The sequence below is a fragment of the Bos indicus genome, chromosome 23 (genome assembly GCF_029378745.1).
Source record: "Bos indicus isolate NIAB-ARS_2022 breed Sahiwal x Tharparkar chromosome 23, NIAB-ARS_B.indTharparkar_mat_pri_1.0, whole genome shotgun sequence".
Classification (NCBI taxonomy): domain Eukaryota; kingdom Metazoa; phylum Chordata; class Mammalia; order Artiodactyla; family Bovidae; genus Bos; species Bos indicus.
In genome coordinates, this window is record NC_091782.1 from 16,582,351 (window position 1) to 16,607,390 (window position 25,040).

Here is a 25,040-nt window from a genome sequence, read left to right on the forward strand (position 1 = left end):
AATAAATAAGTAGGATTGGGACTTCCCTGGCAGTCCTGTGGTTAGGACTCCACACTTCCACTGCTGGGGCCCAGATTCGGTCCCTGGTTGGGGAGCTAAGATGCTGCAAGCTATGCAGCATGGCTAAAAAAAAGTAGGGGGGAGTTATTTTTAATAAATAAGTAGGGTTGAGCTAGAGGGAAGGGCACCTGGAATGTCAAGTGAAAGTAGGATTTCCAGGCTGCACAGGGCACTCTGGGTAAATCTTTTCCCTTTGAGCCTCAGTTTCCCTTCTATATGATGAAAGGCCTGGGGCTTGGACCAGTAGTCCCTAGCTCTGGTACGCTGCGCCGACAACCCAAGCCCTTGCCATTTCTCTGGAGGGAGCATAACATGATAAAAACAAACCTCTAGGGAGATGAATGGATGAGTCAGCTGGGAACTGGATGGACTTGGGGGGGGTGGGGGCGCGGGCTTGAGACAGGCAGAGGGAGGAAGGGGCCCAGCAATAATCACAGGGAACCAGTGGACAGGAGGCAGGAGGATGAGAGAAGATGGTAGAGAAATTCCACGGAGGGAGGCAGGGCTTGGTAATCAGATCTCTGGGAGGGAGAAAGAAGACTTTAAACGTTTGGCCAGTTTGGAGCCTGTGGAAATGGAGGGACATGGTAGGCTAAGACCGTGGACCCTAAGGAGCCAGACCTGTCTTCTCCTCATCGGTATTCACTATCCTAGCCTTGTAGCAAAAGAGAAGACCTTCATGACACCCTAAACCATCAAATAAACAGGAAGTCTTGGGTTTATTTGTGAGAGTGTTTAATGGCCAATGTCCAGAAGTTGGAGGTATCCTTCCCACCTCCCATGCATGCACATGCATGCGTGCACACACATATGCGCACGCGCTTCCACGGGCCAAAGGAAGAAGGGTAGAGGCAGAGCGGCCTTTTGCCAAAGCAGAGCCAGGAGACTTGGCGGCCAAGGGGCGAGTGTGCAGCAGGCTGGGGTGATCCGTGCAGACCTCTCCTGAACCTCTCCTCCACTGAGGGTCCTCCTCTCTCATACGTCTCTCAGCTCTGCAACAGACAGGGTACTCACTCAGCGCCTCTCTGCCCCACCTCTCCGCCCCTGGCCACCACTGTGCTCTCCAAGCTCACCTGTCAGAGTTTGGAGCTGGTAACCTGGGTTGTGGCCACAGTCCGGTCCACTGGCCTGGGGTGGCCGTTGTTTCTGCCCATGCCAGGCTGCAGCCCAGAGGGCGCTGGCTGCTAGAAGCTTGCTGAGAAAGATGCAGGCCAGGAGGAAGAGGATGGAAGTGGGTGGGAAGGGGCTCTCCTCTTCCGAAAGGCTCCTTGGAGAAACAAAGAGGGCATGTGGGAGGCCATGAGGGGACACACACGCTGGAGTCTGTCCTCAGAGAAGGAATAGGGAGACCCTGGGAGGTCGAGGGGCTGGGGACACCTCCCCCACCCACCACAGCCCTGGATGAGGCTTTATGGGGCTTGAGGGAGCCTGTAGTCAGGAGTTCCAGGCACGGATCTGCCTGCTGAGTGCTTTTAAACAACCACCTCCCTCATTGAGCGGTCTTCTGCTTTCGTGATGATATGATGTGTGGTGTGTTTTTGTGTGTGTGTGCACACACATGTGCACTTCATGGTTATACTAACAGTGTTTAAACACCAGTACCTAGTCAAGAACCAGTCAGAACTGATTCTGGTCCCATCAGGGAAGCAGGAATCTGGGGGTACCAATTTTGTGCTGAAATATTAATCCTAAAACTTTCATTGTTGCTGAACTGTGAGGATTCTGTCTGAGGGCTGCCAGGGGAAGGGGTGAGAGGCCAGTCATTCAAGAGTCTTGGAGCATCAGCTATTTATAAACTGTTAGGGAAGTTTTGCAATATTTTAACAACTGGTACAGTCACACCAACACACACTGGCTGGTTGGAGGGGTGTTTAGACAAGATCATATACAGATACCTTCTTGTTCCAGTTGCCTTGGAATCTGTACTTCTGGCACCCGCCACCCCCCAGCTGCCACCCCATGCCTGGGCTCTGCAGGGTGGAGGTCTACCCAGGGATCTTAGCAAAGACTTGTCACTATACCTGGAGATGCTGTGCTCCACCTGGGCATTCTCGAAGCTCTCGGACCCCTCAGGGATCCAGAGATCTCCAGGGTCCTGGTAATCACGGGGGTCTGTGGGAGACAGAGCCTGTGAGCTGCTAGTCCCCTTCTTGAAGCCACAGTGGAGAGAACCCCTCTGGGTGGGGTGAAGCTCTCTGAGACCTCACCCTGTGTGGATCAAGTTGTTAACGACTCTGAGCCTCAGTTTCCTCACCTGTAGAGTGGAGCAATTAGGAATCCCTTCTTAATAATAGTGTTGCAGGATTCAGCGAGAACATCCTGTGTAGTGCCCATCACTTCATAGGAGCTCAGTGACTGCACCCCCCACCCTCCTGTCACACGGGGTCTTTGGGAAGAGCAAATGAGATGGTGGGTGTTTCTGAAAGTCTGGTGTGGACTGTGAAGCTGTCTATACCAGCTACAGATTATTATTGTTGTTGTTATTCTTATTATTTGTTTCCTGCTGTATCTGTGGGAGTCAGCTGAGCCTTAGACTCTGATAGGATAGCAGTGTTTCCTCGCCACCTACTCCCATGGAGGCAGGGTTTGGAGTCTAAGGCAGATGGTCTCACCTACCCTCCCCATCTTAGACAAGTTTTTGACCTTCATTTCCATGATAAGGGGCCATGTTAGGGGGAAGAGTTGGACAAAGAGTCAGAAAAGGGATCTCTAACCTCAGATTTGTTCTTCTTTGGGACACAGGAGACAGACAGAAGGCTTTCCTGGAGGGCACCCCCTGTGCAAGCTCAGGGGTGAGAAGGACCCCACCACTCCCTATCTCACCTAGTTAAACCAGGAATGACGATCCCAAGCAGTTAGCAGCAGGAGACTGGGGCGAGGGCTGTCACTGACCCCAAGCACTGTAAAACTCTGTCGCTTGTTTCTCACAGGAGCCATACGGGGTCAGTGGCACAGACTCCATCACCACCATTTAAAGATGGGGAAATGGAGGCCCAGAGAGAAGCAGTTGCCCCGGGTCACAGCAGTGTTCCTTTCTGGGCCTGTTTATCTGTACCAAGTTGGTGCTTAATCTACATCGGTAGGTGCATTGGGTGGTTGGGTGAGGGAATGAGTGAATGTCCTCCTACTCCTTAAGGACCACCTCAGTGCTCACATCCCAACGGGATGCCAGATGGATAAAGCTGTTTGGAGGGGAGCAGGGCCACAGCTAGCTCCTAAGTGTGTAAAGGAAGGACTGTACCCTTCCTGCAAGCGATGCAGTCCTCCACCAGGGGGCGTAGCCTGCAGCGGGGCACAGGGCTGGATGGTGACCCTCCTCCTGCAGTCAGCAATCTGCACAACCAGCCACAGTGGCCCTCAGTTGAGCAGGGGGACAAAATCCACACCGTGGGATCTTCCAGGACCCCCAAAAGCCCCAAGGGTGGTCGGTCCTATACTCAGAGCCCCAGCCTCAGATGCGGGATGCAGTCAGCCGCCCACTCACCAGCCAGCACCTCCACCAGGACCTTCCTGAGGGTGTCAGCCTCGCTGCCATGGAGGCTCTGGCACTGGTAGAGACCAGCGTCGTGGGTTTGAAGATTCCGCAGCGTGATGGTGAGTGTGCCCCCCAGGGCGTCGTCCGTGATGGCCGTGCTCCCGTTGCGCCTCTTCAGGAAGGACAGCAGCCACGAGGGGTGGGTGCTGACCACTTGCTGGCACAGGCCTTCTTCACCCAGCTGGCGACACCAGGCTTTGCGTCTCCCCCAGTGCTTCAAGGAGTTGTAGGGGCAGGAGACCCGCAGGGACCGGCCCATCATGCCCTGGAACACTGTGGTGTTGTGCGCCCGGGACAGCTCTGGGGACGAGACGTTCCTTCACTGCACCACGTGTTTATTGAATGCCTACTATGTTCACTGAACAGAAGAGACAGAAATCCTGCCCTTAAGGAACTCAGGTCTACATAAGTTGGGAGAAGGTGGCACAGCCCAAGTACGTGTTTATAGGAAATGAGGAAACCTGGGTCCTGGGTCTGGCTTTATCACCACTGGACTTGTTGGACTTCTTTAGAGAAGTAACTGACCCCCTCTGAGCCTATTTCCAGAGACATTTGGTCTTGAAGTTCCCTCTGGTCCTAGTCCACACGTGTTCTTCCTGTTACATGGAATCATGCCCTCCTCTCTCCCCTTCCATCTCAAGAGAGCAAGGCCAGTGGCCTCTCAGGCCTGGGGCTGGTCCCACGGGGGGCTGAACGCTCCCTCCCCAAGCCCGCCATGCTTGCTAACTCTGCAGCTGCCCACGCCAGTCCCAGCCCCACATTCTCCTCTTTGTGACCTTTAGCTTCCAGCTTCCCTATTTCTGTGGCTTTGTTCCCTTTTCAGGAGGGATGCATCTCAGAGCTATTTTGGGGGAGACATGAGGCTGCTATTTTAGGGACCCTCCTTGGGGTGGGGGAGCGCCAGTCTGGTGCCAGGGCAGGGGCTGAAAGAGAATCACCCAGCACCCTCTGCCTCAGCCTCCCTTCTCTTCAATCACTTTGTCAACCACATGGGTGACAGAAACTTGCCAGGAATAGGGAGCTGGTGGCCTGCCTTTTGGAACCAGAGAGACCTGAGAAGCAATATCCCCCATACCACCCTGTCCATCTGCCTCCAGGCAGACCAACATGCCCCCACTTTCCCTGCTCCACCTCCAGCTAAGAAACTCCAGCTTCACTGGAACATTCTCTCCTCTCACCCACATGTGACTTTTCCTCTGGGGGGAGCAAGAGGCATCCCCCAATGAGAAAAGGCTGTCATGTGCAAAATTCTGGGGTGCTCATCCCTGCAGCTCAATCACAGAATCTTCACCCCCAGGGCTGAGGACAGGAGGACCTTCAGAGCCCAGGAGGGGTACCCCAAAGATGCAGATTCCCAGTGCTGGGTTCTTTTCTCCCTCCCACCCTGCTACTCCTCTGGGACTACTTTTATGCCCAAGTGGTTCAAAATTTTAGGGGCTCTTACCAATGCTCCCCAGACTTCCCCCACCTACTAGCTAGTGCTGAGATGCCACCATCAGAAGTCCTTCCCTTTTTAGGTGTCCAAATCCACCAGCCTCTGATGCCTCCACCAGCATGAAAAGCTGATACTGGGGAGGGAGGGAAAGCGTGGAGAATACGGGGTACAGTGGGAAGCGGGGGTGCAGGACATGCGGAGGATTTCAGTCATCTTTAGAGTGTGGCTCAGTGCTCCCCACCCACCCACTTGCCACATACTCAAGGAAGGGGAGGGAGTGTCGACAGCGGAGGGAGGGACTCCTACCTGTGACAGCGAGCAGGATGAGCAGCACGACAGGCTCCATGTCACCCTTCCCTTGTGGAGGACAGACGCAGGGTGCCTTGTGCAAGAACTCGTCTTTTCACGAGGGTCAGGCTCCCCAGACACTGCCCACAGGAACTGGCTCCTGGAGGTTGAGCAATCGTCAGGACTGGGATCTGGCTTCATGATTCAGGGAGGGGAGCAGAGCGGGGGAGGTGAAGACGGGAGAGGAGGAGCCACCGCTGCAGCCCAGCAGGGGGCGCTGTGGATCCCAGACCTCTGAGAGGGCAGCCCACTGTCCAGCCTGTACCAGCCTTCTCATTGGTTGAGAAGATGATCCTTTCTCCACTCAGTTGCCTTAGTATCTTCATTGAAAGTCATTTGACATGTAGTCTCCATCTTGACTGTCCATTCTGTTCCATTGATCTATGTGTTGATCTTTTACCAATTACACCCCATCCTGACTACTCCCTGGGGCTTTACTTTTTTTTATGGGAGTACAATTGCTTTACGATGTTGTGTTTCAGCTGTACTAACAAAGTGAATCAGCTGTTTGTATACATATATCCCCTCCCTCTTGAGTCTCCCTCCAACCCCTGCCTCCAGTGCCAACCCTCTAGGTCATCACAGAGCGCTGAGCTGAACTCCCTGTGCTATGCGGCAGCTTCCCACTAGCTAGCTATTTTACACATGGTAGTGTGCATATGTCAGTGCTACTTTCCCAACTCATTCCACCCTCTCCTTCTTTCTCTTAGTCCACATCTCTACATTTATATCTCTATTCCTGCCCTGCAAATAGCTTCATCAATACCATTTTTCTAGATTCCATACATATGCGTTAATATGCAATATTTGTTTCTCTCTTTCTGACACTTCACTCCGTATGACAGACTCTAGGTCCATCCACATCACTACAAATGACTCAATTTCATTCCTTTTTATGGCTGAGTAATATTCCATTGTGCACATATACCACTTCTTCTTTATCCATTCATCTGTCAATGGACATTTAGGTTGCTTCCATGTCCTGGCTACTGTAAATAGTGCTGCTGTGAACATTGGAGTACTTTTTAAATTATGTGTCTTTTTGAATTATGGTTTTCTCAGGGTATATGCCCTAGTGGGATGGCTGGGTCATATTCATTGTAACTTTATAACAAGTCTTAAAATCAGATGATGTAATCCAACTACACTGTTCCTTCTCAAAATGGTTTTAACGGCTTTAGTAACTTTGCTTTGGAATGTATATTTTAGAATCTGCCTGTCAATTTCTACTCTCTCCAAAGCCGATCAGGCTTTTGATGGGATTTCATTGACTCTATAGATTAATTTGGGAGGACCTAGACATCTTAATGGACCTCCCTGGTGGCTCAGCAGTAAAGAATCCATCCAACTGCAATGCAGGAGATGCAGGTTCGATCCCTGGGTCAGGAAGATACCCTGGAGAAGGAAATGGCTACCCACTCCAGTATTATTGCCCCCAAAATCCCATGGACAGAGGAGCCTGACAGGCTACAATGCATGGGGTTGCAATAGAGTCAGACATGACTTAGCAACTAAATGACAGACATCATAACACTGCTGAGTCTTTCAATCCATGGACACATTTTAGCTCACCATTTATTTACTTCTATGGCTTCTGTCACCAATGTTTTATGGTTTTCAGCATACAAATCTTTCACATATTTTGTTAAATTTCTCTTGGTCCATGATTTTGGTGCTATTTTAAAAGTGTTTCTAGCTTCCTGTATCTTAGGCCGAAACCAAACTCTGAAATCCCATGAATCTTTACCTTACTTCCAGTTCCATTTATGCTGTATTCTGACCTCTTCTGCCCACATCCTTCCTACCTGAGAAAAGGGTGTGATTTTTGTTCCTCTAAGCCTCATAGCAAAGGACAGGCACCAAGAAATCTCTGCCAATTCATGTATTTGAATTCACAGCATGTGCATATCAAACTCTTTCTTCTCTAAGCTTGTGCTGATTCAATCCCCTGATTCTCATATCTGAGCACAGGAACATTCTACGTGACCCCACTTCCAAGCACAGAATCCTTCCTTTCCATTTGCTAAATCTGCATTCAAAGATACCCAGGACCTCATACCTGGTCACAGATCTCTCCCTCTCTAATACATCATTCACTCTGAATGCCATTATTCTCTGATTATTGTGGTTATTCAATTGCTCAGTCATGTCTGACTCTGACCCCATGGACTGCAGCACTCCAGGCTTCTCTGTCCTTCACGATCTCCCGAAGCTTGCTCAAACTCGTGTTCATTGAGTCACTGATGCCATCCACCATCTCATCCTGTCATCCCCTTCTCCTCCTGCCTTCAGTCTTTCCCAGCATCAGAATCTTTTCTAATGATTCAACTCTTCACATCATGTGGCCAAAGTATTGGAGTTTCAGCTTCAGCATCAGTCCTTCCAATGAACATTCAGGGTTGATTTCCTTTAGAACTGACTGGTTTGATCTCCTTGCAGTCCAAGGGACTCTCAAGAGTGTTCTCCAACATCACAGTGCAAAAGCATCAATTCTTCGATGCTCAGCCTTCTTTATGGTCCAACTCTCACATCCATACGACTACTGGAAAAACCATAGCTTTGACTAGAGGGACTTTTGTTGGCAAAGTGATGTCTCTGCTTTTTAATACACAGTCTAGGTTTGTCATAGCTTTTCTTCCAAGGAGCAAGCGTCTTTTAATTTCATGGCTGCAGTCATCATCTGCAGTGATTTTGGAGCCCAAGAAAATAAAGTCTCTTACTGTTTCCACTGTTTCCCCATCTATTTGCCATGAAGTGATGGGACTGGATGCCATGATCTTGGTTTTTTGATTGTTGAATTTTAAGCCAGCCTTTTTACTCTCCACTTTAACTTTCATCAAGAGGCTCTTCAGTTCCTCTTTGTTTTCTGCCATAAGGGTGTTATCATCTGCATATCTGAGGTTATTAATATTTCTCCTGGCAATCTTAATTCCAGCTTGTACTTCATCCAGCCCGACATTTCACATGATGTACTCTGCATAGAAGTTAAATAAGCAGGATGACAATAGACAGCCTTGACATACTCCTTTCCCAATTTGGAACCAGTCCATTGTTCCATGTCCAGTTCTAACTGTTGCTTCTTGACCTGCATACAGGTTTCGCAGGAGGCAGGTAAGGTGGTCTGTTATTCCCAACTCTAAGAATTTTCCACAGTTTGTTGTGATCCACACAGTCAAAGGCTTTAGCATAGTCAATAAAGCAGAAGTAGATGTTTTTCTGGAATTCCTTTTTTTTTTCTATGATCCAATGGATGTTGGCAATTTGATCTCTGATTCTTCTGCCTTTTCTAAATCCAGCTTGTACATCTTCAAGTTCTCGGTTCACATACTGTTGAAGCCTGGCATCGAGAATTTTGAGCATTACTTTACTAGCATGTGAAATGAGTGCAAGTGTGCAGTCAACATTCTTTGGCATTGCCCTTCTTTGGGATTGGAATGAAAACTGACCTTTTCCAGTCCTGTGGCCACTGCTGAGTTTTCCATATTTGCTGGCATATTGAGTGCAGCACTTTAACAGCATCATCGTTTAGGATTTGACATAGCTCAGCTAGAATTCCATCAGTTCCGCTAGCTTTGTTCGTAGTGTTGCTTCCTAAGGCCCACTTGACTTCCCACTCCAAGATGTCTGGCTCTAGGTGAGTGATCACACCATCGTGGTTATCTGGGTCATGAAGATCTTTTTTGTATAGTTCTTCTGTGTATTCTTGCCACCTCTTCTTAATATCTTCTGGTTCTGTTAGGTCCATACCATTTCTGTCCTTTATTGAGCCCATCTTTGCATGAAATGTTCCCTTGGTATCTAATTTTCTTGAAGAGATCTCTGGTCTTTCCCATTCTATTGTTTCCCTCTATTTCTTTGCATTGTTTACTTAGGAAGGCTTTCTTAACTCTCCATGCTATTCTTTGGAACTCTGCATTCAGATGGGTATATCTTTCCTTTTCTCCCTTGCCTCTGGCTTCTCTTCTTCTGTCAGCTATTTGTAAGCCCTCCTCAGACAACCATTTTGCCTTTTTCTTGAGGATGGTTTTGATCACCACCTCCTGTACAATGTCATGAACCTCTATCCATAGTTCTTCAGGCACTCTATCAGATCTAATCCCTTGACTTTATTTGTTACTTCCACTATGTAATCATAAGAGATTTGATTTAGGTCAATACCTGAATGGCCTAGGGGTTTTCCCTACTTTCTTCAATTTAAGTCTGAATTTTGCAATAAGAAGTTCATGATCTGAGCCATAGTCAGCTCCCGGCCTTGTTTTTGCTGACTGTATAGAGCTTCTCCATCTTCTGCTACAAAAAATATAATCAACATGATTTCAGTATTGACCATCTGGTGATGTCCATGTGTAGAGTCATCACTTGGGTTGTTGGAAAAGGGTATTTGCTATGGCCAGTTCATTCTCTTGGCAAAACTCAGCCTTTGCCCTGCTTCATTTTGTACTCCAATGCCAAACTTGCCTGTTACTTCAGGTATCTCTTGACTTCCTACTTTTGCATTCCAGTCCCCTATGATGAAAAAGACATCTTTTTGGGGTGTTAGTTCTAGAAGGTCTTGTAGGTCTTCATAGAACCAGTCAACCTCAGCTTCTTTGGCATTAGTGGTTGGGGGATAGACTTGAATTACTATGACATTGAATGGTTTGCCTGGGAAATAAACAGAGATCATTCTGTCATTTTTGAGATCTCACCCAAGTACTGCATTTCAGACTGTTGTGTTGACTATGAGGGCTACTCCATTTCTTCTAAGAGATTCTTGCCCATGGTAGTAGATATAATGGTCATGTGAATTAAATTCACCCATTCCCATCCATTTTAGTTCACTGATTCCTAAAATGTCAATGTTTACTCTTGCCATCTCCTGTTTGACCACTTCCAATTTACCTAGATTCATGGGCCTAACATTCCAGGATCCTAGGCCTAGGTTCCAGTTCTTTACAGCCTCAGACTTTACCTTCACCACTGGACACATCCACAATGGGTGTCGTTTCTGCTTTGGCTCAGCCTCTTCATTCTTTCTGGAGCTATTTCTCCACTCTTTTCCAGTAGCCATATTGGGCACCTACCGACCTGGGGAGTTAGTCTTTCAGTGTCCTATATTTTTGCCTTCTCATACTGTTCATGGGGCTCTCAAGGCAAGAATGATGAAATGGTTTGCCATTCCCTTCTCCAGTGGACCATGTTTTGTACGAACTCTCCACCATGACCCGTCTGTCTTGGGTGGCCCTGCACAGCACAGCTCATAGTGTCACTGAGTTAGACAAGGTTGTGATCCATGTTATCAGTTTGCTTAGTTTTCTGTGACTGTGGTTTTCCTTTTGTCTGCCCTCTGAAGGATGAGAATAAGAGGTTTGTGGAAGCTTCCTGGTGGGAGGGACTGGCTGTGGGTAAAACTGGGTCTTGCTCTGGTGGTCAAGGCCATACTCAATACATCTTTAATCCAATTTTCTACTGATGGGTGGAGCTGTGTTGCCTCCCTGTAGTTTGGCCTGAGGTCAAACTATGGTAGGGGTAATGGAGGTAACGGTGACCTCCTTCAAAAGGCCTTATTCGAGCATGCTTCGGCTCCCAGGACTGTTGTAGTCAGTGCCCCTGATTCCGTGCAAGCCACTGTTTGACCTATGCCTCTGCTGGAGACTCCGGAGCCCTCACAGGCAAGTCTAGCTCAGCCTGTTGTGGATCGCTGCTCCTTTCTCCTGGGTCCTCGTGCACACAAGGTTTTGTTTGTGCCTCCAAGAGTCCATTTCACTGGGGGTTCTCAGTCCTTTTGCTGGATCCCCAGGTTGGGAAATCTGTTGTGGCCCTAGGACTTTTGCAACAGTGATTGCATGCATGCATTTATTCACTTGCCATGTATGTGCTGGAGAACTCAGGTCTCTTGAAGCCTCGGGGTTCTTAGATACAATGACAACATAGCTGAGGGAAGCCCTAGAACCAGAAGCATGACTTGGAGGAACTGATGTCTAACTTTGACTGAGACTTCACAGCTGCTGAGCCACGTTTTAAAATGCATGGAGATGGGGGGCAGTCCTAAGATAGTGGAGGAATAGGATGGGAAGACCACTTTCTCCACACAAATTCATTGAAAGAATATTTGAACACTGAGCAAATTCCACAAAACAACTTCTGAAAGCTGGCAGAGGACATCAGGCACCCAGAAAGGGAGCCCATTGTCTTCAAAAGGAGGTAGGACAAAGTATAAAAGATAAAAAGAGAGACAAAAGAGGTAGGGGCAGAGATCCATCCTGGGAAGGGAGTTTTAAAAGAGGAGAAGTTTCCAAACACCAGGAAACATTCTCACCAGAGGATCTGTGGGGAGTTTTGGAATTCGAGAGGGCAACATCAATTCAGTTCAGTCACTCAGTCGTGTCCAACTCTTTGTGACCTCATGAATCGCAGCATGCCAGGCCTCCATGTCCATCACCAACTCCCGGAGTTCACCCAAACTCATGTCCATATGTCGGTGGTGCCATCCAGCCATCTCATCCTCTGTCATCCCCTTCTCCTCCTGCCCCCAATCCCTCCCAGCATCAGAGTCTTTTCCAATGAGTCAACTCTTCGCATGAGGTGGCCAAAGTACTGGAGTTTCAGCTTTAGCATCATTCCTTCCAATGAACACCCAGGACTGATTTCCTTTAGGATGGACTGGTTAGATCTCCTTGCAGTCCAAGGGACTCTCAAGAGTCTTCTCCAACTCTTTTGAACTCTCCAGTTCAAAAGCATCAATTCTTCGGCACTCAGCTTTCTTCACAATCCAATTCTCACATCCATACATGACCACTGGAAAAACCATAGTCTTGACTAGATGGACCTTTCTTTGTTGGCAATATCTCTGCTTTTGAATATGCTATCTAGGTTGGCCATAACTTTCCTTCCAAGGAGTAAGCGTCTTTTAATTTCATGGCTGCAGTCACCATCTGCAGTGATTTTGGAGCCCAAAAAAATTAAGTCTGACACTGTTTCCAATGTTTCTCCATCTATTTCCCATTAAGTGATGGGACCAGATGCCATGATCTTCGTTTTCTGAATGTTGAGCTTTAAGCCAACTTTTTCACTCTCCTCTTTCACTTTCATCCAGAGGCTTTTTAGTTCCTCTTCACTTTCTGCCATAAGGGTGGTGTCATCTGCATATCTGAGGTTATTGATATTTCTCCCAGCAATCTTGATTCCAGCTTGTGCTTCTTCCAGCCCGGCGTTTCTCATGATGTACTGTGCATAGAAGTTAAATAAGCAGGGTGACAATACACAGCCTTGACGTACCCCTTTTCCTATTTGGAACCAGTCTGTTGTTCCATGTCCAATTCTAACTGTTGCTTCCTGACCTGCATATAGGTTTCTCAGGAGGCAGGTCAGGTGGTCTGGTAGTCCCATCTCTTTCAGAATTTTCCACAGTTTATTATGATCCACACAGTCAAAGGCTTTGGCATAGTCAATAAAGCAGAAATGGATGTTTTTCTGGAACTCTCTTGCTTTTTCCATGATCCAGCAGATGTTGCTAATTTGATCTCTGGTTCCTCTGCCTTTTCTAAAACCAGCTCAAACATCTGGAAGTTCACAGTTCTTGTACTGCTGAAGCCTGGCTTGGAGAATTTTTAGCATTACCTTACTAGCATGTGAGATGAGTGCAATTGTGCAGTAGTTTGAGCATTCTTTGACATTGCCTTTCTTTGGGATTGGAATGAAAACTGACCTTTTCCAGTCCTGTGGCCACTGCTGAGTTTTCCATATTTGCTGGTATATTGAGTGCAGCACTTTCACAGCATCATCTTTCAGGATTTGAAATAGCTCAACTGGAATTCCATCACCTCCACTAGCTTTGTTTGTAGTGATGCTTTCTAAGGCCCACTTGACTTCACATTCCAGGATGTCTGGCTCTAGGTGAGTGATCACACCATCGTGATTATCTGGGTCATGAAGATCTTTTTTGTATAGTTCTTCTGTGTATTCCTGCCACCTCTTCTTAATATCTTCTGCTTCTGTTAGATCCATACCATTTCTATCCTTTATTGTGCCCATCTTTGCATGAAATGTTCCCTTGGTATCTCTAATTTTTTTGAAGAGATCTCTAGTTTTTCCCATTCTGTTGTTTTCCTCTATTTCTTTGCACTGATTGCTGAGGAAAGCTTTCTTATCTCTCTTTGCTATTCTTTGAAACTCTGCATTCAGATGCTTATATCTTTCCTTTTCTCCTTTGCTTTTCACTTCTCTTCTTTTCACAAATATTTGTTAGGCCTCCCCAGACAGCCATTTTGCTTTTTTGCATTTCTTTTCCATGGGGATGGTCTTGATCCCTGTCTCCTGTACAGTATCATGAACCTCCATCCATAGTTCATCAGGCACTCTGTCTATCAGATCTAGTCCCTTAAATCTATTTCTCACTTCCACTGTATAATCATAAGGGATTTGATTTAGGTCATACCTGAATGGTCTAGTGGTTTTCCCTACTTTCTTCAATTTAAGTCTGAATTTGGCAATAAGGAGTTCACAATAAGGAGCTGATCTGAGCCACAGTCAGCTCCTGGTCTTGTTTTTGCTGACTATATAGAGCTTCTCCATCTTTGGCTGCAAAGAATATAATCAATCTGATTTCAGTGTTGACCAAAATGGGCATCTGGTGATGTCTATATGTAGAGGCAACATAACCAGGAAAGAAAATAAATAAATAAAACCCACAGATTATGTCCTAACGGCAACTCCCAGGGCTCGCATCCCCCACCAGCAAGCCGGGGCTGAACAGGGAGGCGCGGGCTGCATTGCTTAGGGTAAGGACCAGGCCTGAATGCTCTGAGAGCAATCTGAGGGAACTAACCTGAGATAGCAACCCAAACTGTGGAATAGCCAGAGAGAGAGAGAGAGAGAACTATCCCAGGAAAAGCCCTAACCTAAGGCACTACCAGGCCTGCTCACAGAACAAAGGACTGAGTGAATACCAGAAGAGAGCTAGCCAGCTACAGACCGGCCCATCCCCTGCTGGAGACAGGGAAGCAGGTGGGGGGCAGCCAGAGCTGGAAAGGGGCAACCTCGGCCCCAGAGAGTCATCCTCTACCAAACTGCAAGCAGGCTCCCAGTCGCTAACCAAGACTTCTGGGGATTCTGGACAGTTGACATCCGCTGGGAGGGTCGCAGCCAGAGATCAGCTCCCCAGAAGAGACACACGGCACACCTGAGACGGGTGTGCCCGCTGCCACCCAGGAAACTGAGCGGCTGGGACCGGGGAGGTGATAAGACGCACTCCCTACCTGGGGAGACTGCGCTCACCAAGCACCTGGTCACCTGAGCTACTTGGACCTGGGAAGGGCACAAAATGCAGGCCCAACCAAGACTGCGCTTTTGTGGAGTACCAGAGAACCTGAACCTGAGCAGCTTAGACCTGGGAAATGCACGCAACCCAGGGCCTGCTTCAGAGAGTTGCCTGGCAGAGCAACCTGGAGCCTGAGAAGTGTAGACCAGGAAAGCACACACGCCATGAGCGGGGGCAAAACCAGTGCAGCTGAGACACTGGGAGCACTCCCCACACACACCAGTGATATTTGTTTGCAGTGTTCCTCCCTCCTCACAGCATGACTGAACAAGTGAGCCTAAATAAGTGACCACCTTCTCCCTCTTGTGTCAGGATGGAAATTAGACACTGAAGAGACCAGCAAACAAAAGAAGCTAAAATAAACATAGGGAACCGCTTTGGAAGTGACAGGTGCAATAGATTAAAGTCTTGTAGTTAGCACCGACTACATTGGAAGGGGCCTATAGATCTTGAGAAGTATAAGCTGGATCAAGGAACTATCTGAAACTGAACTGACCCCACACTTCCCACAACAACACCAGAGAAAGTCCTAGATATATTTTTACTATTATAATTAATTTTTTTTAATTTTTAAGTCTATTACTCCTTTAATTTTTGTTTTTATAACCTACTATTACCTTGCAAAAAAAAAAAAGACCCTATTTTTAAAGCAAACTTCATATATATATTTTATAATTTTTGTGACTTTGTTTTATTTTTTTAATATTGTATTTTTGAGAGTCTAACCTCTACTCTAGATATTTAATCTTTGCTTTTTGGTATTTGTTATCAATTTTGTACCTTTAAGAAACCAATTTTCCAAAGTTTATTGTGATCCACACAGTCAAAGGCTTTGGCATAGTCAATAAAGCAGAAATAGATGTTTTTCTGGAACTCTCTTGCTTTTTTCATGATCCAGCAGATGTTGGCAATTTGATCTCTGGTTCCTCAGCCTTTTCTAAAACCAGCTCAAACATCTGGAAGTCCATGGTTCATGTATTGCTGAAGCCTGGCTTGGAAAATTTTGAGCATTACTTTATTAGCATGTGAGATGAGTGCAATTGTGCAGTAGTTTGAGCATTCTTTGGCATTGCCTTTCTTTGGGATTGGAATGAAAACTGACCTTTTCCAGTCCTGTGGCCACTGCTGAGTTTTCCATATTTGCTGGCATATTGAGTGCAGCACTTTCACAGCATCAACTTTCAGGATTTGAAATAGCTCAACTGGAATTCCATCACCTCCACTAGCTTTGTTCATAGTGATGCTTTCTAAGGCCAACTTGACTTCATATTCCAGGATGTCTGGCTCTAGGTGAGTGATCACACCATCGTGATTAATTTGGTCATGAAGATCTTTTTTGTACAGTTTTTCAGTGATTTCTTGCCACCTCTTAATATCTTCTGCTTCTGTTAAGTCAGGAAGCAACAGTTAGAACAGGACATGGAACAACAGACTGGTTCCAAATAGGAAAAGGAGTACGTCAAGGCTGTGTATTGTCACCCTGCTTATTTAACTTCTATGCACAGTACATCATGAGAAATGCCGGGCTGGAAGAAGCACAAGCTGGAATCAAGATTGCTGGGAGAAATATCAATAACCTCAGATATGCAGATGACACCACCCTTAGGGCAGAAAGTGAAGAGGAACTCAAAAGCCTCTTGATGAAAGTGGAAGTGGAGAGTGAAAAACTTGGCTTAAAGCTCAACATTCAGAAAAATAAGATCATGGCATCTGGTCCCATCATTTCATGGCAAATAGATGGCGAAACAGTGGAAACACTGTCAGACTTTATTTTTGGGGGCTCCAAAATCACTGCAGATGGTGATTGCAGCCATGAAATTAAAAGACGCTTACTCCTTGGAAAGAAAGTTATGACCAACCTAGATAGCATATTCAAAAGCAGAGACATTACTTTGCCAACAAAGATCCATCTAGTCAAGGCTATAGTTTTTCCAGTAGTCATGTATGGATGTGAGAGTTGGACGGTGAAGAAAGCTGAGCACTGAAGAATTGATGCTTTTGAACTGTGGTGTTGGAGAAGACTCTTGAGAGTCCCTTGGACTGCAAGGAGATCCAACCAGTCCATCCTAAAGGAGATCAGTCCTGGGTGTTCATTGGAAGGAATGATGCTAAAGCTGAAACTCCAGTACTTTGGCCACCTCATGCGAAGAGTTGACTCATTGGAAAAGACTCTGATGCTGGGAGGGATTGGGGGCAGGAGGAGAAGGGGACGACAGAGGATGAGATGGCTGGATGGCATCACCGACTTGATGGACGTGAGTTTGAGTGAACTCCAGGAGTTGGTGATGGGCAGGGAGGCCTGGCATGCTGCAATTCATGGGGTTGAAAGAGTCAGACACGACTGAATGACTGAACTGAACTGAAGAAACCAATCTTCAGTACCCATTTTTACTTGGGAATGTGATTACTGGCTTGATTGCTTTCTCCCCCTTTTGACTTTCATTTTTCTCCACCAGGTCACCTCTATCTCCTCCCTCCTCTTCTCTACCCAACTCTGTGAACCTCTGTGTGTTCCAGGCTGTGGAGAACACGTAGGGAACTGATTACTGGCTGGATCTGTCTCTCTCCTTTTGATTCCTCCTTTTCTCTTGCTGGTCACCTCTGTCTCCTTCCTCCCTCTTCTTTTCTCTGAGCAACTCCGTGAACCTCTCTGAGGGGTCCAGACTGTGGAGACCACATAGGGAATTGATTACTGGCTAGCTTGCTCTCTCCCCTTTTGATTCCCTCTCTTCTCCTCCTGGTCACCTCTATCTCCCTCCTCCCTCTTCTCTTCTCCATGTAACCCTCAGATGTCCCTCACTGTGGAGAAGCTTTTCATCATTAACCTAGATGTTTTATCATTGATGCTGTATAGATGGAGAAGTCTTGAGGCTACTGTCAGAATAAGACTGAAAACCAGAGTCTTAAGTCCAAAACCTGAGAACACCAAAGAACTCCTGACTCCAGGGAACACTAATCAATAAAAACTCATCCAAAAGCCTCCATACCTACACTGAAACCAAGCAACCCAAGAGCCAACAAGTTCCAGAGCAAGACATACCATGCAAATTCTCCAGCAATGCAGGAACATAGCCCAGAGCTTCAATATACAGGCTGCCCAAAGTCACACCAAACCCACAGACATCTCAAAACTCACTAGTGGACACTTTATTGCACTCCAGAGAGAAGAAATCCAGCTCCACCCACCAGAACACCAATGTAAGCTTCCCTAACCAGGAAACCTTGACAACCCACCCGTCCAACCCCACCCACAGTGAGGAACCTCCACAATAAAAAGGAACCACAAACTGCCAGAATACAGAAAGGCCACCCCAAACACAGCAATTTAAACAAGATGAAAAGGCAGAGAAATACTCAGCAAGTAAAGGAACATGATAAATGCCCACCAAACCAAACAAAAGAGGAGATAGGGAGTCTAACTGAAAAAGAAGTCAGAATAATGATAATAAAAATGATCCAAAAATCTTGAAAACAAAATGGAGTTACAGATAAACAGCCTGGAGAAAAGGATTGAGAAAATGCAAGAAATGTTTAACAAGGACCTAGAAGAAATTTTTAAAAGTCAATCAGTAATGAATAATGCAATAAATGAGATCAAAAACAGTCTAGAGGGAACCAACAGTATAATAATGGAGGCAGAAGATAGGATAAGTGAGTTAGAAGATAGAATGATAGAAATAAATGAAGCAGCAAGGAAAAAAGAATAAATAAAAGAAATGAAGACAACCTCAGAGACCTCTGGGACAATGTTAAATGCCCCAACATTCGAATCATAGGAGTCCCAGAAGAAGAAGAAGACAAAAAGAAAGGCCATGAGAAAATACTTGAGATAATAGATGAAAACTTCCCTAAAATGGGGAAGGAAATAGTCACCCAAGTCCAAGAAACCCAGAGAGTTCCAAACAGGATAAACCCAAGGTGAAACACCCCAAGATACATAGTAATCAAATTAACAAAGATCAAACACAAAGAACAAATATTAAAAGTAGCAAGGTAAAAACAACAAATAACACACAAGAGGATTCCCATAAGGATAACAGCCGATCTTTCAATAGAAACTCTTCAGGCCAGAAGGTAATGGCAGGACATACTTAGTGATGGAAGAGAAAAACCTACAACCCAGATTACTGTACCCAGCAAGGATCTCATTCAAATATGAAGGAGAAATCAAAAGCTTTACAGACAAGCAAAAGCTCAGAGAATTCAGCACCACCAAACCAGCTCTTCAACAAATGCTAAAGGATCTTCTCTAGACAGGAAACACAGAAAGAGTGTATAAACTCAAACCCAAAACAACAAAGTAGATGGCAACAGGATCATACTTATCAATAATTACCTTAAATGTAAACGGGTTGAATGCCCCAGCCAAAAGACAAAGACTGGCTGAATGGATACAAAAACAAGACCCCTATATACATTGTCTACAAGAGACCCACCTCAAAACAAGGGACACATACAGACTGAAAGTGAAGGGCTGGAAAAAGATATTCCATGCAAATAGAGACCAAAAGAAAGCAGGAATAGCAATACTCATATCAGATAAAATAGACTTTAAAATAAAGGCTGTGAAAAGAGACAAAGAAGGACACTACATAATGATCAAAGGATCAATCCAAGAAGAAGATATAACAATTATAAATATATATACACCCAACATAGGAGCACTGCAGTATATAAGGCAAATGCTAACAAGTATGAAAGGGGAAATTAACAATAACACAATAATAGTGGGAGACTTTAATACCCCACTCACACCTATGCATAGATCAACTAAACAGAAAATTAACAAGGAAACACAAACTTTAAATGATACAATGGAGCAGTTAGACCTAATTAATATCTATAGGACATTCACCCCAAAACAATGAATTTCACCTTTTTCTCAGGTGGAAATGGAGCCTTCTCGAGGATGGATCACATCCTGGGCCATAAATCTAGCCTTGGTAAATTCAAAAAAAGTGAAATCATTCCAAGCATTTTTTCTGACCACAATGCAGTAAGATTAGATATCAATTACAGGAGAAAAACTATTAAAAATTCCAACATATGGAGGCTGAACAACACACTTCTAAATAACCAACAAATTACAGAAGAAATCAAAAAAGAAATCAAAATATGCATAGAAACAAATGAAAATGAAAACACAGCAACCCCAAACTTATGGGACACTGTAAAAGCAGTGCTAAGGGGAAGGTTCATAACAGCACAGGCTTACCTCAAGAAACAATAAAAAAGTCAAATAAATAACCTAACTCTACACTTCAAGCAACTAGAAAAGGAAGAAATGAAGAACCCCAGGGTTAGTAGAAGGAAAGAAATCTTTAAAATTAGGGCAGAAATAAATGCAAAATAAACAGAAGAGACCATAGCAAAAATCAACAAAGCTAAAAGCTGGCTCTTTGAGAAGATAAATAAAATTGACAAACCATTAGCCAGACTCATCAAGAAACAAATGGAGAAGAATCAAATCAACAAAATTAGAAATGAAAATGGAGAAATCACAACAGACAACACAGAAATACAAAGGATCATAAGAGACTATTATCAGCAACTGTATGCCAATAAAATGGACAACTTGGAAGAAATGGACAAATTCTTAGAAAAGTATAACTTTCCAAAACTGAACCAGGAATAAACAGAAAATCTTAACAGACCCATCACAAGCATGGAAATTGAAACTATAATCAGAAATCTTCCAGCAAACAAAAATGCAGGATCAGACAGCTTCACAGCTGAATTCTACCAAAAATTTAGAGAAGAGCTAACACCCATCCTACTCAAACTCTTCCAGAAAATTGCAGAGGAAGGTAAACTTCCAAACTCATTCTATGAGGCTACCATCACCCTAATACCAAAACCAGACAAAGATGCCACAAAAAAAGAAAACTACAGGCCAATATCACTGATGAACATAGATGCAAAAATCCTTAATAAAATTCTAGCAAACAGAATCCAACAACATATTAAAAAGATCATACATCATGACCAAGTGGGCTTTATCCCAGGGATGCAAGGATTCTTCAATATCTGCAAATCAATGAATGTAATACACCACATTAACAAATTGAAAGATAAAAACCATATGATTATCTCAATAGATGCAGAGAAAGCCTTTGACAAAATTCAACATCCATTTATGATGAAAAAAAAAAAAAACCCTCCAGAAAGCAAGAATAGAAGGAACATACCTCAACACAATAAAAGCTATATATGACAAACCCACAGCAAACATTATCCTCAATGGTGAAAAATTGAAAGCATTTCCCTTAAAGTCAGGAACAAGACAAGGGTGCCCACTCTCACCATTACTATTCAACATAGTTTTGGAAGTTTTGGCCACAGCAATCGGAGCAGAAAAAGAAATAAAAGGAATCCAGATTGGAAAAGAAGAAGTAAAACTCTCACTGTTGCAGATGACATGATCCTCTACATAGAAAACCCTAAAGATTCCACCAGAAAATTACTAGAGCTAATCAATGAATATAGTAAAGTTGCAGGATATAAAATTAGCACACAGAAATCCCTTGCATTCCTATACACTAACAATGAGAAAACAGAAAGAGAAATTAAGGAAACAATTCCATTCATCATTGCAACAAAAAGAATAAAATACTTAGGAATATATCTACCTAAAGAAACAAAAGACCTATATACAGAAAACTATAAAACACTGGTGAAAGAAATCAAAGAGGACACAAATAGATGGAGAAATATACCATGTTCATGAATTGGAAGAATCAATATAGTGAAAATGAGTATACTACCCAAAGCAATCTATAGATTCAATGCAATCCCCATCAAGCTGCTGCTGCTGCTAAGTCACTTCAGTCATGTCCAACTCTGTGCGACCCCATAGAGGGCAGCCCACCAGGCTCCCCTGTCCCTGGGATTCTCCAGGCAAGACTACTGGAGTGGGTTGCCATTTCCTTCTCCAATGCATGAAAGTGAAAAGTGAAAGTGAAATCGCTCAGTCGTGTCCGACTGTCAGCAACCCCATGGACTGCAGCCCACCAGGCTCCTCCATCCATGGGATTTTCCAGGCAAGAGTACTGGAGTGGGGTGCCATTGCCTTCTCTGCCCCATCAAGCTACCAATGGTATTTTTCACAGAACTAGAATAAATAATTTCAAATTTGTATGGAAATACAAAAAACCTTCAATAGCCAAAGCAATCTTGAGAAAGAAAAATGGAACTGGAGGAGTCAACCTGCCTGACTTCAGGCTATACTACAAAGCTACAGTCATCAAGACAGTATGGTACTGGCACAAAGACAGAAATATAGATCAATGGAACAAAATAGAAAGCCCATAGATAAATCCACACATCTATGGACACCTTATCTTTGACAAAGGAGGCAAGAATATACAATGGAGAAAAGACAATCTCTTTAACAAGTGGTTCGGGAAAACTGGTCAACCACTTGTAAACGAATGAAACTAGAATACTTTCTAACACCATACACAAAAATAAATTCAAAATGGATTAAAGATCTAAACATAAGACCAGAAACTAAAACTCCTAGAGGAAAACATAGGCAAAACACTCTCTGACATAAATCACAGCAGGATCCTCTATGACCCACCTCCCAGAGTAATAAAAATAAAAGCAAAAATAAACAAATGGGACCTAATTAAAGTTAAAAGCTTTTGCACAATGAAGGAAAATATAAGCAAGGTGAAAAGACAACCTTCAGAATAGGAGAAAATAATAGCAAATGAAGCAACTGACAAAGAATTAATCTCCAAAATATACAATCAACTCCTGCAGCTCAATTCCAGAAAAATAAATGACCCAATCAAAAAATAGGCCAAATAACTAAACAGACATTTCTTTAAAGAAGACATACAGATGTCTAACAAACACATAAAAAGATGCTCAACATCACTTATTATCAGAGAACTGCAAATCAAAACCACAATGAGGTACCATCTCACACCAGTCAGAATGGCTGCTATCCAAAAGTCTACAAACAATAAATGCTGGAGAGGGTGTGGAGAAAAGGGAACCCTCTTACACTGTTGGTGGGAATGCAAACTAGTACAGCCACTATGGAGAACAGTGTGGAGATTCCTTTAAAAACTAGCAATAGAAGTGCCATATGACCCAGAAATCCCACTGCTGGGCATACACACCAAAGAAACCAGAACTGAGAGACACGTGTACCTCAGTGTTCATCGCAGCACTGTTTATAATAGCCAGGACATGGAAGCAACTTAGATGTCCATCATCAGACCAATGGATAAGAAAGCTGTGGTACATATACATAATGGAATATTACCCAGCCATTAAAAAGAATATATTTGAATCAGTTCTAATGAGGTGGATGAAACTGGAGCCTATTATACAGAGTGAAATAAGCCAGAAAGAAAAACACCAATACAGTATACTAACGTATATATAAGGCATTTAGAAAGATGGTAACAATAACCCTATATGTGAGACAGTAAAAGAGACACAGATGTATAGAACAGTCATTTGTACTCTGTGGGAGAAGGCGAGGGTGGGATGATTTGAGAGAATAGCACTGAAACATGTATATTATCGTATGTGAAACAAATCTCCAGTCCAGGTTCAATGCATGAGACAGGGTGCTTAGGGCTGGTAAATTGGGATGACCCAGAGGGATGGAATGGGGAGGGAGGTGAGGGAGGGGTTCAGGATGGGGAACACATGTACACCCATGGCTGATTCATGTCAATGTATCGCAAAAACACTACAATATTGTAAAGTAATTAGCCTCCAATTAAAATAAATAAATTAAAAAAAATTTTAAACAAACAAAATACATGAAGATTTCCTAGCAAACTGCTTATAGCAGGTCTCCCAAATCATCAGTGTCTTCAGACACACACTTCAACTCCATCTCTGTCCCTAGGAATAAATCAGGACCATCATGTGTGAACATCCTCACCCTCTTTCAGATTCTCTGTTACCCTCCTGTCACCACTTTCACCAACCTGGGCAGCCAGAGAAGCACCAGAGTCCGGTCAGGACCATGGCCAGCACCCGTCCTGGGCTGGGGAAGGGTGTGGTTGCCAACAGCTGTCAGGGAAACAGGCTTCTCAAACCTGGAACAACTCAAATTCTATCCAGGCATACCAGTAACCCAGCCTGGGAAATCCCCTGCCCAGCCCTGCCTGGGAAGTGAGCTTGAGAAAGCTCTTGATTGGGTCCACCAACCACAGACATTAGAGCCTATAAACATCACTGACTGATAAGCAGCCACTTAACACTTCCTTTTGTGGTCTTGTTCTGCTTTTACTTGATCTTGCCTTTCTGGGTCCACACCCCTTCCTTCCAGCCTCAAACTCACATCTGATCCCTCAGATGTGGCCTGCTCCCATCTGTCTCTTTGTATTAATATTTACATTGTCACTCCCTGCCACTTCTGACTGAGGCAATTCTCCCTTTATTAAGATCTCATATTTCTGAGCTAAGGATCTCAACCTCTGTCCAGGGGCCATAGTGATGCAGGACATCAGGTCAAAGGGAAGATCTAGTCGAGAACACAGGAGCTTAGAGGCAAAGACCCATGCACTGAGCCTGGTGAAGGGCATCTTAGGTGATGGGAGTCTTAATTGCTGCTTGATTGGATCAGAACTGGGCCAGATCTGGCAGGGCTGGAGGAGGATGTCTAGCCTGAATGTGGGCAGAGTGTGGGAACTGGAAACCTGGGTGGGACAGAAACTGAAACTACAGACTGGGGTTAAGCATACAGGGTCTGCTTCTTACAGTGAGCAGGTCCTGCTCTATTATTTACTAGTTATTGGGCAGGTTTTCTAACTCACCAGCAACTTCAGTATCTGGGTATGTAAATGTATATGATCAATTGTGAAGTGCTCAAAAAAGTAGCTGACATTATTTTCCTCCCTCTTCAATATATTTTTCTCTAAATTCTTCCTTTCTTCTCCCTGTCTATGTCCATCCCAGATTTCCATTTCCATTTTACTTTTCCAAGATTACCTTTCCTCCCCCTCTCTCTCTTTGCCCTTGCCAATCCCCAGGAACCTGCTTTATCACCTATGTCCTCTTTCTTCCAGTATCTTCAAGCTCTACCGTCCTCCAACCCCCAGGGCCTTTTCCTCCATGATCACATGGGCACAGTCTCAACTGTCCTGAAAGGCCCTCATTTGTCTCTGCTTCCTCTTCAATCGCTGCCCTTTTATTATCTTGTATATATATTTTATTTTTTGAAAAATTTAGAGACGGCTTTGCTGTTCATGCTTTTCAACTGCTTCTTTGAGTCTGACCCCTACAAGTCACAGCGGCCTTGTCCCAGTCTTCCCCTTCTTGGCTTTTCTGCTGCCTTTGACATCCTTGACCACTGGGCCTGTCATTCTTCCCTCCTGCCCCCTCCACCAACC

At 44.7% G+C, this 25,040-nt stretch overlaps 1 protein-coding gene across 1 annotated transcript; it reads right to left on the bottom strand.

The window, feature by feature from the left end:
* Positions 1–778: 778 nt before the first annotated feature.
* TREM2 (triggering receptor expressed on myeloid cells 2) lies at positions 779–23,782 on the bottom strand. Its single transcript, XM_019985396.2, has 6 exons — positions 23,634–23,782; positions 5,337–5,478; positions 3,545–3,895; positions 2,082–2,172; positions 1,134–1,327; positions 779–1,052 (listed from the first exon to the last, which is right to left on the bottom strand). Exons 2-6 carry the CDS (start codon positions 5,374–5,376, stop codon positions 1,036–1,038), a joined length of 693 nt encoding a protein of 230 aa, XP_019840955.1. The 5' UTR covers positions 5,377–5,478; positions 23,634–23,782; the 3' UTR covers positions 779–1,035.
* Between the last annotated feature and the right edge of the window lie 1,258 nt (positions 23,783–25,040).

Bases quoted from the DNA above. Each gene is read 5' to 3' on its own strand.
- TREM2 (XM_019985396.2), bottom strand. From the start codon at position 5,376: ATGGAGCCTGTCGTGCTGCTCATCCTGCTCGCTGTCACAG. The intron at 3,896-5,336 runs GTAGGAGTCCCT...TCTCGTCCCCAG, and splicing joins CATCCTGCTCGCTGTCACAG to AGCTGTCCCGGGCGCACAAC. The intron at 2,173-3,544 runs GTGAGTGGGCGG...TGTCTCCCACAG, and splicing joins CCTGGTGGAGGTGCTGGCTG to ACCCCCGTGATTACCAGGAC.